Source organism: Ictidomys tridecemlineatus, chromosome 5, assembly GCF_052094955.1.
Source record: "Ictidomys tridecemlineatus isolate mIctTri1 chromosome 5, mIctTri1.hap1, whole genome shotgun sequence".
NCBI classification, from domain to species: domain Eukaryota; kingdom Metazoa; phylum Chordata; class Mammalia; order Rodentia; family Sciuridae; genus Ictidomys; species Ictidomys tridecemlineatus.
In genome coordinates, this window is record NC_135481.1 from 62,575,926 (window position 1) to 62,591,292 (window position 15,367).

Below are 15,367 nucleotides of genomic sequence, written 5' to 3' on the forward strand. Positions count from 1 at the left end.
AGTGCTAAGGACTGAACTCAGTGCCTCACATGTTAGACAAGCATTCTGCCAATGAGCTACAGCCCCAGCCCAACTAAGCTAAGACTTGATGAGGGATAAACTTTGAAACTGTATTAGTGAATTTTTCCTATTTTAAATTAAAATCTATTTGATCTGTTTTGTACTTTTAGTGGACATTTACCTGTACATGATTTTATAATATTAAGAATTACTCATTTGGAAAATATTGGTTCACTGAGTTATAGAAGTCTTCTAAATGTGATATATTTTATTATTCACTCTCAAAAAGTCTCTCATCAGTATTTCCACTGATTTCAGTAAGAATTAAATAGTGGGAAGTATCAAACTCATGGTGGAAGATAGAAAAAATTCTGATTTTTCATTAAAAAAACTTTGAATTTTATCAATTACTATCATGGTTTCACTGGAAATGTAAAATCATAATTTGGCATTTATTCATTCAAGGAAAAATGGCCTTCATGGAAAAAGTAACTTTTTTTGTTCACAATTCAGTTATACAGGGTGTGTCCTTGAGGCAATTTCCTATTATTCTCCCTCTTGCTTCTGGTGTTCCATCTACTTATTTTCTTTACTTTTCCTCAAACACATCAGGTCTCTGCCTACATCTGGACTTTTGTACTTGCTATAGTTCTCTAGTCTGATGTGCTGTCCCACTGGATATTTGCATAGTTCATTTCCTCATGTCTTTAAGCCTAAATGTTACTTTATAAATGAAGCTTTACCAATCCCCCTACATATAATCATATTTGCTTCCATTGGTTACATTTCTGTTCCCTCATTCTGCTTCTCTTTTCTTTAGAGCACTTATTACATGGCATGTAATATATATTTGTTTGCTTCTTTCTTAGAATATAAGCTCCATGAGGGAAGGATCTTTCTTTTTCTTTACTTTTTCTCCTTCCTTCCTTTCATTCCTTTGTATTGCCATATCCTCAGCACCTAGAACTATGCCTGTAGTTCCTCCTCAGTAAATATTTGTGGAATGGATGAATCTTTACCTTTCATTTCAAAGGATTTTTTAAATAAAAGGTAGCCACTAGATGGCAGTGTTTTCAAATTTCATGTAATTAAATGCCTGGGAGTAAAAGATTAGCTCTTTTTTGTTCTAAAGAAAAAATTCTTTGTGGTGAAGACTATAAGAAATTAATGTGATTAATATGAGGCATATAGAATACTACATTTGTATTTGTTTTTTTGACATTTAATTTTTTTGTTGAATAAAAATAATTTAGTGAAACTTACAGAGAATTGCAGCATATTGGTAGGTAGATAACCATTTGATATATTTATTTAGAATGGTAACTGTGAATAAAGATAGTTCATGTCCATTGACCATTATTCCTTCCAAAAAGCCTTAACAGAAGAGTAGCAGCAATAATTTTCAGAAATCTTCACCACTCAAGCCACTAGTTGAAATCTATCATGCTGCTAAAGAGCAGAAAATTATTCATGCCTGTCAGCCATTGAGTTATTGTAACCAATGAGTTAGGTACTCTCCATCTTGTGCCTGATCAACTACTTTGAGAAACTTCTATGGTTCTGGTAGTTGTTGCCATACTATCCTAATAAAAATTGGTGAGTTCCGAGCATGAGAGCTTTTTAGATGTTATCTCTGACTAGCACGAAACTCAGCAAATGGTTGCCCTAGCTTAGAAACAAACAAAACAAAACATTTCTACCAAGCCCTCAGCATTTGCCTGTTCTGCCTTTGCCAGTGCCATCTCTTTTCTTCCCTCACTTGCCTCATTTCCTTCTTCTATTTTAAACCCTATGCTTCTCTCAAGCACTTCTGAATGGTGGGTGATTCATTTTGTTCTCTTTAAACCTCTTCTGCATAATTCTTACTCCTAAAGTATTTTTTGTGCTTTCTGTTCAACCAAATTATGTTTTTTTTCTTTTCAATTTCTTTTTTTAAAAAGTTGTTGACTAGGGCTGGGGATGTGGCTCAAGCGGTAGCGCGCTCGCCTGGCTTGCGTGCGGCCCGGGTTCGATCCTCAGCACCACATACCAACAAAGATGTTGTGTCTGCTGAGAACTAAAAAAATAAATAAATATTAAAAAAATTCTCTCTCTCTCCTCTCCCACTCTCTCTTTAAAAAAAAAAAAGTTGTTGACTAGTTTTATTTCTCTCTTTTCCTGTTTCAGGGCTTTCTCTTTTGTTTCTGATTATTAATTATTATTATTATTATTATTTTGTTTGTCTCTTTAAAGCTATCAGCCTTTTCTTGCAACTCTAGCTGTTTTGGGTGAAAACACTGCTCTTTTGCACTTTTTTGTTTCTAAATGGAACATAAAATATAGGATGGTTTTAGTGTTTATTGTCTCTCCACTCTGTCCCTTTGCATGCTAAGTAGTATGACTGATAAAGTGTCATTTTAAATGGGAGACAGTTACACTTAAAGAGTTATATTTTTAACATTTGAAATCAGAAGCATTTGTAATTTCTCATGATGCTCTCCATATCTTATTCTATCAATAATAATTGCCTATTTCCACTTGTCACTCTTCTTGGTTGGCCTGCTCCCCATATGTTAGATGTAGCTTTGTGGTCAGAATTCAGTGTTTAGAAATCATTTATTGTTTACTAAGAAACAACTGAATAGTATTCATTTGTTTAGATAATAATTTTCTGTTTACCAAGAAACTATTGGATAGTATTTATTTGAATTAGGTTTTAATGGAGAAAACATCTTTCTGGAATAAGATATGGAGACTTACTGATGTCTGATTATTAGGATGATAATATGCCATCTAAGTTCAAATGTACTTTTTTCAATTCAAGAAAATGAAAGCATTTTTCTTATTTAGTAATATATCTTCTAGTTGCTTGATAAAATATTGTTTATAAAAATATTCCTAGAAAAATAGATCTTGGAGACATTGTTGTTTGCTGAAAATTGGAGAAGATCTAAAAGCCTCACTGGTCTCATGTAACCTCTAATGTAACCTCTGATAAGTGCTCAAAAGGAGAGCTTACATTCAAAACTTATATTTTAAGCTATTTTGCTTATGTCTGCTCTATCATTAAGGTTTATAAGCTTTCCAGTTCGTATTAGAGTCTCAGTAGTGTGGTTTAAATATATTGACTGTTTTTTTTCCCTATAGACTGGTTGAAATAGCAGAATCCCGTTTTCCCAGATATTTTAACACTGAAGAAAAATTACTTTGGACAAGTAGTAAAGTTCATCTTTACCGGGAACTCACCTGTGATGAAGTTCTACAAAGGTGTGTTGTCTAATATTTTGACAGTTTTGTAGTGCTTTGCAGATTTTTTTTTCATGTTTTCAGCTTCTGAGTAAGAACAAAAAATTTTTACATATGCAAATTATGGGCAATAATTATTTCATTTTTTAATTTTCTGTAGCCTTTGAAGGACTTCTTTAAAAATGAAAAAAAATCAATGAATAAAATGTCTTAGATATCACATAAGTGGTATAATGTCTGCTGTTTAATTAACAAATTACCTCGAAGTTTATCAGCTTAAAATAGTAAACATAAGCTGGGCATGGTGGTGCATGCCTGTAATCCCAGTGGCTTGGGGGGCTGAGGCAGGAGGATTGTGAGTTCAAAGCCAGCCTCAGCAATTTGGCGAGGCCTAAGCAACTCAGTGAGACCCTTTCTCAAAATAAAATACAAAAAAAGGGCTTGAGATGTGACTCAGTGGTTAAGTGCCCCTGAGTTCAATCCCTGGTACCAAAAACAAACAAACAAACAAACAAACAAACCCTCCCAAAACAACAATAATAAAACCACCCAGAAGATATATTATCTTACATAGTTTCTGAGGGTAAGTATCTGGGAGTAGCTTAGCTGATAGTTTCTGGCTCAAAGTTGCTCAAAAGGTTATAGTCAAGCTGTTGGCCAGGGCTGTAGTCATCTCAAGGTTCAATTAGGCTGGGAAATCTTACATCAAGCTCACTCATGTGGTTGTTGGAAGGCCTCTATTCCTCACCAAGTGGATATATCCGTAGACTCACAACACAGCAACTTGCTTCCTGCAGAGTGATGTGAGTGTGGGCAAGTGAAAGAGTACTCAAGATGGAAACTGTAGATGTTTATAGTCTACTGTTAGACATGATGTACCGTTATTTTGTCCTATGCTGTTAGCCACATAGACCAACTCTGCTACAGTGTGGGAAGGAGCTACCCAAGGGTGTGAAATAGCAGGAGGTGGGAATGAGTGGGAGCCATTTTGGAGAATGGCTACAATAAGTAGTGTTTCTCTAAAATTGAAGCTTTGGCAGTTTCATGGGACAATCAAGGAATTCTGAAACTAAATGAAAATATTTTGCTCTATATCCAGAAAAGTGTAATATGTGTAGAAGAGCTGAAAATAAATGATGTTAAGAGATTTTTGCAGTCATCAATGTAACTTTAGGAAGAATAATTTGCAATTTTTGTAATAATTTTAAATTTTTGATTAATCCTCATAACAATCTATTTTTACGTTATATCTTAAATTTTTCATTATTTTACAAATTCTGCTTTTATAGGATTGAATCTTTGGAAGAAGAAATTATTTCAAAAGGAATTAAACTTGTGATTATCGACTCTGTTGCTTCTGTAGTCAGAAAGGAGTTTGATACACAACTTCAAGGCAATATGAGGGAAAGAAACAAATTCTTGGCCAAAGAATCATCCCTACTGAAGTATTTGGCCAAGGAATTTTCAATCCCAGTAAGTTTTTCTTTATCTCTCCTTTTTCTTTCTTTTATGTTTACTGATATATAATACCAAGTAATAAAAATAGAAGAAAACATAAAACAGATGACTTTTTTAAGGTAGCACAGTTTAATTACTCTAGCAAATGTCAATATTTTCTTAAATTAGTTCATCTGCTGAGATTATTTTACTCTTTTTCATAATTTGAGATTGAGGCAGATTTAAATGTTTTTAGAAGTTCCTGTAGTCACACTTTCCCCTCCTTTTACTCATTCTGTGTTTTTTAAAATATTTTTTTTAGTTGTAGATGGACACAACATTTTTATTTTTTTTATGTGGTGCTGAGGCTCAAACCCAGTGCCTCACAAGTGTGAGGCAAGCGCTATACCACAGAGCTATAACCCCAGCCCCTCGTTGTATATGTTTTATATCACATTTGTCACACTGAGATAACCTACGAAGTAAAACTGAATGCAATTGCCTGTGCCTATTTCTACGAAGTTTGTTTTACTGTAGTAGTTGTCACTTTAGTAAATATTTTAGGTTCAGATACAGTGTTACTGTGTTCAGTGCTGTTTTGTACAGAGTAGGATTTGGTTTACTTCAAATGACCAGAGTTCAGCCATTTGGGGATGTTTAGAGTGGTAGTAATGATAATGCCAGTAAGAAAACCTCCAAAGATTACTTTTGGTATGACTTTTCAGTTGTGGGCATTGTGATCAGGAAATCTAAAGATGAGGGGGATATTGCAAGGGTTTGTGATGTATAAACTGTATCCTATAAGTGTATACTAAATTACACTCCTACCTGCAGTGTATGGGAGACTTTTACTTGTTCACAGCCTCAGCAACATTTGGAATTGCTAGGCTTTCAGTTAGTCATATCTCATCTAGACAGAAAATTCCTTACCCTGAGATAAAACTGGGTTATGATTTTATTAATTTTAGATTTGTTTTTGGAAAATTAAAATCTTGGATCTTTGCAGCATAAAGAATGTGTAAATAGGGGCTAGGGATATAGCTTAGTTGGTAGAGTGCTTGCCTCACATGCACAAGGCCCTAGGTTCAATCCCCAGCACCACCTACCAAAAAAAAAAAAAAAAGGATGTATTAAATAGTATGAGCCACCACACAGCTTTTGAGATTTATAAAGGCAAGGGACAAAATACAAAAAAAAAAAAAAAAAAAAGTAAAAAAGTAGAGGTACATAAAGTTCTACATAATTTAATGGCTTTTTAAACCATAATTTGGATTAAAGTCAAGTACTATAAAGTTTATCGTGGGTGGTGCTCATGTTTAAATTTTTCTTATCATTGGTTAAAATGATAAATTTGAATTCTAGTTTTCACTGATTAAGGAGAAGAAGGTAATTTAAAAATATTTCATAGAGATATTTGATTGAATATAAGTTTATATGCTTATTTTTATTAATTCATATTGTTGCTTTACCTAAGCTTGTTTAAAATATGAAAATTCACTTTTTAAAAGTTTGTTTCCTTTTAAATAGTAATCATAGGCTAATGCTTTTCAGTTTTTTTTACTGAGCTGATTTATCTTATTTAGTGACAAAGGCACTCTGCTTTTCTTCGTTTTTAATAGAGGCCTCTGAAAAAATAGGTACTTAGTATCCCAATATTTCTGTCTTTGACTTGTTTTTTATGTTATAAATAAAGGCAAAATATACAATGCATAACTATGTAACTACATAGTGTGTATGTGTGTGTGTATGTGTGTGTTTATATATATTATGTATACTATTATATAATACAATGTGGTGTTAGTTTTTTGTGACAGGTAACTGCTGGTTTTAAAAGGCTTTTGAAAAATACTTCCTATAGAACATGTTAGAATTTTTCTGGACTACCTCATTTAAGTGAAAAATCATGAAGTTTTAAGCTTTTGTTTATACTTTGAATAAAGGGCTTCATATGGAACTAAATTTCTTAATACGACATGTTATTTTTTAGTTCATTATGTTTTTCACATCAGCAAATCATATGCATCTTTGCATTTCCTCAAACCTACCAACACTCTTCCTCTACCTAGTAGCATAGCTTATTAGTAGCATAGCTTATTCTTTCCTGAGGACTTGAGAACTAACCAGGTAGATGTTAATCACACCTATTATTCTTACTATGCTTTATGTTTTTTGATGACAGTTTTTACTCTAGCATGTTATATAGTATGTTTATTGGTTTATTATGTGTTCCTTAGTAGACTACATAGAGTCTACTTTAACTTTTATTCTTAGCACCAGGAATAGCACATAACACACAGTATGCATTTAATAAATACTTTCTAATGTATAAATCATAGGCACTGCTTCTCTTTTTGAACTTGACTACCTATTAGAGTTTAACTTAAATTTTAATATTTGCTTTTAACTCTTTTTAATTTTTTTTTTTTTTTTTTGGTACCAGGGATTGAACTCAGGGGCACTTGACCACTGAGCCACATCCCCAGCCCTATTTTGTATTTTTTTTAGAGATAAGGTCTCACTGAATTGCTTAGCATCGCCATTGCTGAGCTTTGAACTCGTGATCCTCCTGCCTCAGCCTCCTGGGATTATAGGCCTGCGCCACTGTGCCCAGCTTTAATATTGTTTTTTAATAATTTTTTATATGTTTCAATTAGTTATACATGACGGTAGAATGCATTTATGTACTTCAATATATCATACATAAATGGGGTCTAATTTCTCATTTTTCTGATTGTACATGTAGAATCACATTGGTAATGAGTCATACATGTGCATAAGGTAATAATATCTGTTTATTCTACTGTCCTTCCTATCCCCATGTCCCCTCCCCTGCCTTCACTCCCCTTCACCTAATATTGATTTTAATAGTGATAAAATGTAGTTTTAGGTGGCAAAATATCTTACTATAATCAGATTACAGTGGCATCTTGTAGGATGGAAAAAGAATTCTTAAGATTCTTAAATTTTGAAAAGATTTTAAACATCTAGACAGTATTAGAGAGTCAGGCAGTAGGAGAAAAAATTCAAGTCTAGTAGAACTATCATAGGTAAATGTCTGATGACTTCTGAGAAAGATTGGGTAGGATGCTAGTGTATTCCAGCATGATTCTGGCTGTGGATCTGAGATGGTGGGTTGGGCTAGGACTGTATCATTGCCATACCATTTTGACACATTCCATACCTCTTTTCATTCAAGTCAGAATAAGGAGTAAAGCCAACATGGGTGCTCAGATAAGCATTTTATTGAATTTTTACATTGCTCTACAATGGATATGCTATATTTTTATAATATGGGAAATAAACCTAAAATATAATTTGTATTTAATTTTGCTTATGACATTGTATGTTTGCTTATGTACTCCTTATGTATGCAAGCATGCCTGTAGTACTGTGTGGAGACTTCAGTCTTCTTAGTATTTATAAGAATTAGTAGTTAGAAAGTCAGTAAAGGTATAGAAGATCTGAATTATATAATTGATCAACTTGATCTTACTGACATTTACAGAACATATATATCACTCAATGCCAGCAGAATATGCATTCTTTCTAAGTACACATGGATATTCATCAAGATACACTATTTTCTGCATTGTAAAACAGATCTCAACAAACTTAAAATCTTGAAATTGTACAAGTTTTAACCCCTTGAGAGTTAAAGTAGAAATAAACAACAGAAGTACCTGGAAAATCTCCAAATATTTTGAAATTAAATACAAATTTTCTTAGCACCAGGAATAGCACATAACACATAGTATACATTTAGTAAATATTTTTTAATGTATAAATCATAGGCACTGCTTCTCTTCTTAAACTTGACTACCTATTAGAATTTAACTTAAATTTTAATATTTGCTTTTAACTCTAATTTTTTTTTCAAATCAGCAAATCATATGCATTTGTGTGTCAAAGAATAAACCACAATAGGCAGTGTTTGTCAGTTCAGAGATGGTGCTGGGAAGGCACCAGAGAAGTCTGTGAGCAGACCTCATTCTTCATTTCTTCCTAGTTTTCCCCGCTTTGGGCTAATGCCTAAAATTGTTCTCACATTATGTTGTCACTTTTCTGAAGTTTATTGTTCTTTGTTAAAACATTAAAACATTTCATCCCATGAAAAAAATAATCAATTAATTAAGTAATTACAATTATTATTACTTTTGCTGTGCTGGAGATCTAATCTAGGGCTGAATGCATGGTAAGCATGTGCTCTGCTATTGAGCTACTCCTAGCCCTGAGAATTCTATTCTTTTACATGGCTATTACGAAATACTCTTCTAGCATGGAGGCAAGTGAAATTATCACGTTTATTGATGAAAAAAAAATCGATGATAATGCTGTATTTTTTTTTTTTTTGTCAGTGGATAGCAGTTTGTTGTTGTTGTTTTTGTTGTTTGTTTTTAAGAAGGTCTGGCCTTCTCTTCAGTTCTCATCACACTCTGGGGCTCTCAGTTACAGAAAAGGAACATAAATGGAAAGGTCACTAGATTAAGGCCAACTCTATCCTTCCCTCCCCCAGAAGCAGCTCTTCAGGGGGAGAGGGAGAACAGTGACATCTGCACTTGACATCTCCCTTGGCACAGGTATGTGGATCCCCTTAACTGCTGGACCTTGGGGAAAACCCAAGGCTTTGACTTGCAGATTCAGCATCTATAGGGAGGGATTTCAGAAACAGGAGTCAAAATTGGAAGACTGGGGTTATAACTTAGTGTAGAGTACCTACCTACTTGACACTTCCCCCAGCACCACCCACAAAGAAAAAGGAGAAAGAAAAAAGTTGAAAGACAGAATGTGCTAACCCCAACCAGCTAGACAGCATTTTAAAGTTTTTTCTTTCTTTGTCGCCCCCGCCCCCCCGCCCCCTAGTGATGCTAAGGATTGAACCCAAGGCCTTGTCCATGCTATATTGTTACAATTGTTCTACTTTATTATTAGTTATTATTGTTAATTATTTACTTGGGCCTAGTTTATAAATTAGATGTTATCATAGGTAGGTACTTGTAGTAAAAAACATAGATACAGAATTCAGTACTATGTTAGTCAGCTTTTTGTGTAAGTGACCAAAATACCTGAGAAAACAACTTAAAGGAAGAAAAATTTATTTTGGCTCACTGTTTCAGAGGTTTCAGTCCATGGTTGGCTGACTCCATTGCTTTGGGCCTGAGGTGAGGCAGACATCATGGTAGAAGGGTGTTGCTGAGAGCCATTGCCAAGTAGGAATGTCGCATCCAAATTTCCTTGCCAGCGTACCCCATGTTGCTTAGAGGAAGGACTCGTGGAAATGGACTTGCCTTGGACATTCGCTGTGACATTGCATGTATGCTTGAGTAAGGTGACCTTGCTCAAGGACCAGGGTGGATCTGGGTTTAGGGCGGATCAGGTTTTAGGGAGTATCCCAATCCTTGGGTTTAGGGTGGTTCCAGGTTTAAGGTGTACCCTGCCGGGAATAGGGCATATCCTGCTGCCTCAGGCATCCTTTGAGTTCCGGTTGAGTTCTTGTGGGATTCAGAAAGTATTTGGGATTCAAAGCCTGGTGGAGTATGGGATTTTTTGGAGAAGAAGGTGGATTTCCCCAGAACGTGTTTGTAGAGGGCGGGTGTGAGTTCGGGAATAAAGAGTTGCTGTTTGAAGCTACAAGGTGTGTGGTGGCTCGTGATTTTTGTGCCCAGCCAGACTGCGGCAGGGTGTGGCAGAGGAAAACTGTTCACCTTGTGGCAGCTGGAAAGCAGAGAGAGCTGCTAAAATACTATTTAAGGCAATGTTCCAAGCCACTGCTTGAGGGTTGCTTTTCTCCTCCATGATGTATATTACATGTATTAATAAACTTGCTTGTACTTCTCTTGTTAATGTTTAGTTATAGAGGTCTGTCCTAACTCTAAACTTATGAATGTGAGAAAATTTTATGTATTTGTTCCCTTCTATTTCTTATACTTTAAAACTTCTATTTCAAAAAATGTATATATTAGAACTCGTGTGTGTGTGTGTGTGTGTGTGTGTTCTTTAATAGTAAACATATTTACATTGGGTGTAATTTTGTTTTGGTATGCAATTAGTAATGATATCTAGTATCCTAGGTCACAGGATTTCAGGTAAGTAAGTACAACTTTTTTTTATGTCAGCAAAGAGTGTCTTTGAAAAATCATGTTATGTTGATGTTATATCAAAGGTAATTATTACTTTCTGGAGGATTTGAGGTTAGAATTTTCTCCTACAGTCAGATAGATCTGGAACAAAACTCAGACTCATCTACCTACTGTCTGTATAATTGTGCTTAATTACTTTCCTTTTTTTTTTTGGTTTCCTAATGTATAAAATGGAAATAATAATTCTCACCTTTGACCAGTGGTATAATACCTACCTGTTTCTCATCAGATCCTTAGAGAAGTTAAAGGGCGATGCTTTTTTGGTTTAAAAAAAACACAACTGGTTGTTGTCTTGAATTAAATGTACTTATCCTTAAACACAGTTTAACAAATAATTAGGTCAAAAAAGCTGTGTTCAGGTACGATGGCACATGCCTGTAATCCCAGCAATTTGGGAGAGTGAGGCAGGAGGATCTCAAGTTCAAGGCCAGCCTAGGCAACTTAGCAAGATCCTGTCTCAAAATAAATAAAAAGTGTTGGGGATGTAGTTTGGTGGTAAAGTACCCCTGGGTTCTATCTCTAGTACCTAAAAAACAAACTTATAAGGGACACTTTTATCTAATATTTAATAACTTGCATTTTATAGGTCAGAGAACTTTGTTGTCTTGTATCCTTTCCAGAAACAGTAATATTTTATTTCCTATTTATTTATTCTAGAATTTTCAGATACCCATGAAGCCATTCTCATTTTACCCTATTAGATCTGCTGGGCTAAAGTTCAGCAGAGTTTTTTGTAAAGGGCCAGAGAGTAATATTTTAGTCTTTGTGGGTCATTTGGTCTCTGTGGCAACTACTTAGCTCTGCTGTAGACAGGTTATAAACAAATGGATATAGTGTGGCTCAATAAAACTTGGTTTACAAAACCAAATGAAGGGCTAGGTTTGATCCATGGATCTTAATTCGCCAACCTCTGATTTTGACTTTTCTTCCTAGATTTAGGACCTTGGGCTGGTGGTTCCCCAGTATCTTAAGTAGTTAGTAGGGAGCATAAGAGAACCCTCTACTCTAGTCCATGGGAGGAAAAGACGAAATCTAGATAGGGCAGAGCAATGTTTTATCATACTAATTTGAGGCATTGACCTCTTTTAAATGTAGATAATGTTCTCCTGAACCTCTATTGCTGACTTCAGGGTTATTGTCATAGAAATACATAGAATTGTAAGATTAGTTAATAATCCTCTGTAATAAACCATACTTATGAAACCATTAGGTGTTTAGTGTTTATGAGCAACACAGAAATGTTCAAATTAATTATATTAATTTAATGTAACAGATGATAATTTGTTAAATTATTGCTTATAATTTACATAATTAACCAATCTAACAGCTTCTTTTGAATGTTTTATATATATATATATATATATATATATATATATATATAATCTCCCTACTGTAGTTCATGTGATGACTTAATTTTCCAACCTTTTTTCTCTATTTGAGCTACTATAAAACTTCCTTCTGTTTTGGAAAGGTGACATTATTTGATCTTCACATGGGCAAGGATACATTTAAATTTTAAGTCTATACTTCTTTCCAATTTGCAGTCCCACCAGCAATGTATGAGTGTGCCTTTTCACCCACATCCTTGCCAACACTTATTGTTGTTTGTCTTCATAATAGCTGCCATTCTACTGGAGTGAGATGAAATCTTAGGGTAGTTTTGATTTGCATTTCTCTAATTGCGAGAGATGATGACACTTTTTCATTTATTTGTTAATTGATTGTATATCTTCTTCTGAGAAGTGTCTATTCATGTCTTTGGCCCATTTATTGATTAGTTTATTTGTTTTCTTGGTGCTTAGCTTTTTGAGTTCTTTATATACCCTAGAGATTAGTGCTCTATCTGATGTGTGAGGGATAAAAATTTACTCCCAAGATGTAGGCTTTTGGAAAACTGTGAATGGAACCACCATTTGACCCAGCTATCCCACTCCTCGGTCTATACCTAAAAGACTTAAAAACAGCATACTGCAGGAACACAGCCATATCAATGTTTATAGCAGCACAATTTACAATAGCTAAACTGTGGAACCAACCTAGATGCCCCTCAGTAGATGAATGGATTTAAAAATGTTTTGTATATACACAATGAAACAAAAGAGAATAAAATCATGGCATTTGCAGGTAAATGGATGGCGTTGGAGAAAATAATGCTAAGTGAAGTTAGCCAATCCCCCAAAAACAAATGCCGAATGTTTTTTCTGATAGAAGGTGACTTACCCATAATGGGGTAGGGAGGGAGACCACGGGAGGAATAGATGAACTCTAGATAGGGCAGAGGGGTGGGAGAGGAAGGGAAGAGGCAGGGGGTTAGCAATGATGGTGAAATGTGATAGACATCATTATCCAAAGTACATGTATGAAGACATGAATTGGTGTGAACATATTTTATATACAACCAGAGATATGAAAGATTGTGCTGTGTATGTGTAATAAGAATTGTAACGTATTCCACTGTCATGTATTTAAAAACTCAAATCAATTAAATATTTAAAAAATTAAGTCTAGTATTGCTCTTTTCTATATTAGTCCTTGACAGTAAAAGAGGTACTAATAAAATCATGTGATTGGAAACAGACATATTTGTTAATATTTTGTGGAAATTTTCCATTATAAAATATCTATACTAATATTTTGAGGATATCTGTATTAAAAATTATTGGTGCATTATAATTATATATAGTAGTGGATTCATTGTTTACATTTAGTCCTACCATAAACATGAGTATTTAGAACTTACATTTTTGTGAAAATCTAATGAAGTTACTCTGTAAAATAGAAATTCTAGACCTAGATAAATAAATAAGGAAGCCCTTAAAAAAAAAAAAACAACTCTTGAGTGGTAACAGTATTCTATGACTTTTCCAGAATCATGTAATTTTTGTTTTACTCTATTTATTTTCATATTAATTACTGAAAGCAAACACAATAGGAGTTCTGCAATAAGAAAAGTTCTCTGAATTGTTTTTCATTTCCATAAATGCTTTCTTGTTCGCTCATTCTTATTTAAAATTGGAATGTTTAAAGCTAACCTTATTTCTTTAGGGGCCTGAAACTTACATCTAGACTAACCTTTATTTCATCAGCTAATGATAATGAATTCTAGAAAAACTATATCTTTCTTTTGTGTATCTGTTTATGACTCTGAAACTTTGCTTTTAATTTTGATTAATAGCTAGAAACACATTTAAGGTTAATGAGTAAATAATTGGGTAAGTTAGTGTTGGTACACCCCAAATAATCTTATATTGTGCTATTTTTAAAATGAATGGGATAGCCCAGAAATACATTCACAGATTGTGCAGGAAAGGTTAACTGTGGAGGCTGGGTTGCACAAATCTAGCAAGTTTCCAAGAAAGGACTCTTTAGGACTGATCCTTGGCTGGCTCTAGGGAGATGAACTCAAGCCCTTCGAATATTCTGCCTCATAAGAGTATTTTTGAATGCCCGAAGGCTTAGAGCCAAAGGTACCAGTTTGATCAGATAGTTTATGCAAACAATATGATTTATGGTGAACATTCATTTTGTTTTGGGGCCTGGAGTCTAACTAGGAGAGGTCAGTTATCCAGGCATCATGTGCCTTGTGACTGACCCCCAATAAAAGTACTGGACACCAAGGTTTGGGACAGCTTTCTTGGTTGCTATCACTTTGTGTGTGTTGCTGCATGTCATTATTGACACAATTAAGCACATCCATGCAATAGCACTGGGAGAAGACGTGTAAAAACTTGTATGGATCTGGTTTCTCCAGGACTTTAGTCATGTTCTTTTTCCCTTTGCTGATTTTTTAAAATTTATTTTTATTTTTATTTATTTATGTGTTCTAATTAGTTAAACATGACAGCAGAATGCACTTCTATTCATAGTATACAAATAGAGCACAGTTTTTTACTTCTCTGTTTGTACAGAGTAACATCATTCATATGTATGATTATACATGTACCTAGGATAATGATGTTTGTCTCATTCTACCATCTTTCCTACCCCATGCCCTCTCCCCTCCTCTCTTTCCCTCTTTACCCAATCCAAAGTTCCTCCATTCTTCCCAGGGACCCTTGCGCTCCTCCTCCCACCCCCCAAAATGGATCAGCATCCACTTATCAGAGAAAACATTCGGCTTTTGGTTTTAGGGGATTGGCTTACTTCGCTTATCATGATAATCTCCAACTCCCTCCATTTACCTGCAAATGCCATAATTTTATTATCTCTTAATGCTGAGTGATATTCCAATGTGTATATATATACCTGTTTCTTTTTCCATTCACCTATTGATGGGTGTCTAGGTTGATTCCACAGTTTAGCTATTGTGAATTGTGCTGCTATAAACATTGATGTGGCTGTGTCACTGTACTCTGCTGATTTTAAGTCCTTTGGTATAGACTGAGCAGTGAGATAGCTGGGTCAAATGATGGTTCCACTCCAAGTTTTCTAAGGAATCTTCATACTGCTTTCCAGATTGGTTGCAGCAATTTGCAGTCCTACCAGCAATGTAAGAGTTTCCCTGCATCCTCTCCAACACTTATTGTTGCTTATATTCTTGATAACTGCCATTCCGACTGGGGTGAGAT

General features: G+C 34.6%; 1 protein-coding gene across 6 annotated transcripts in view; it reads left to right on the forward strand.

Moving 5' to 3' along the window:
* Positions 1 to 15,367, forward strand: part of Rad51b (RAD51 paralog B) — a 564,635-nt gene that overhangs the window by 42,882 nt on the left and 506,386 nt on the right. For all 6 annotated transcript variants that reach the window (XM_040274672.2, XM_040274671.2, XM_013357493.4 and 3 more), the window contains exons 6-7: positions 3,127 to 3,246; positions 4,515 to 4,698. In XM_040274672.2, coding sequence (XP_040130606.1) covers positions 3,127 to 3,246; positions 4,515 to 4,698 — 304 coding nt within the window. The remainder of the gene's footprint in view (positions 1 to 3,126; positions 3,247 to 4,514; positions 4,699 to 15,367) is intronic.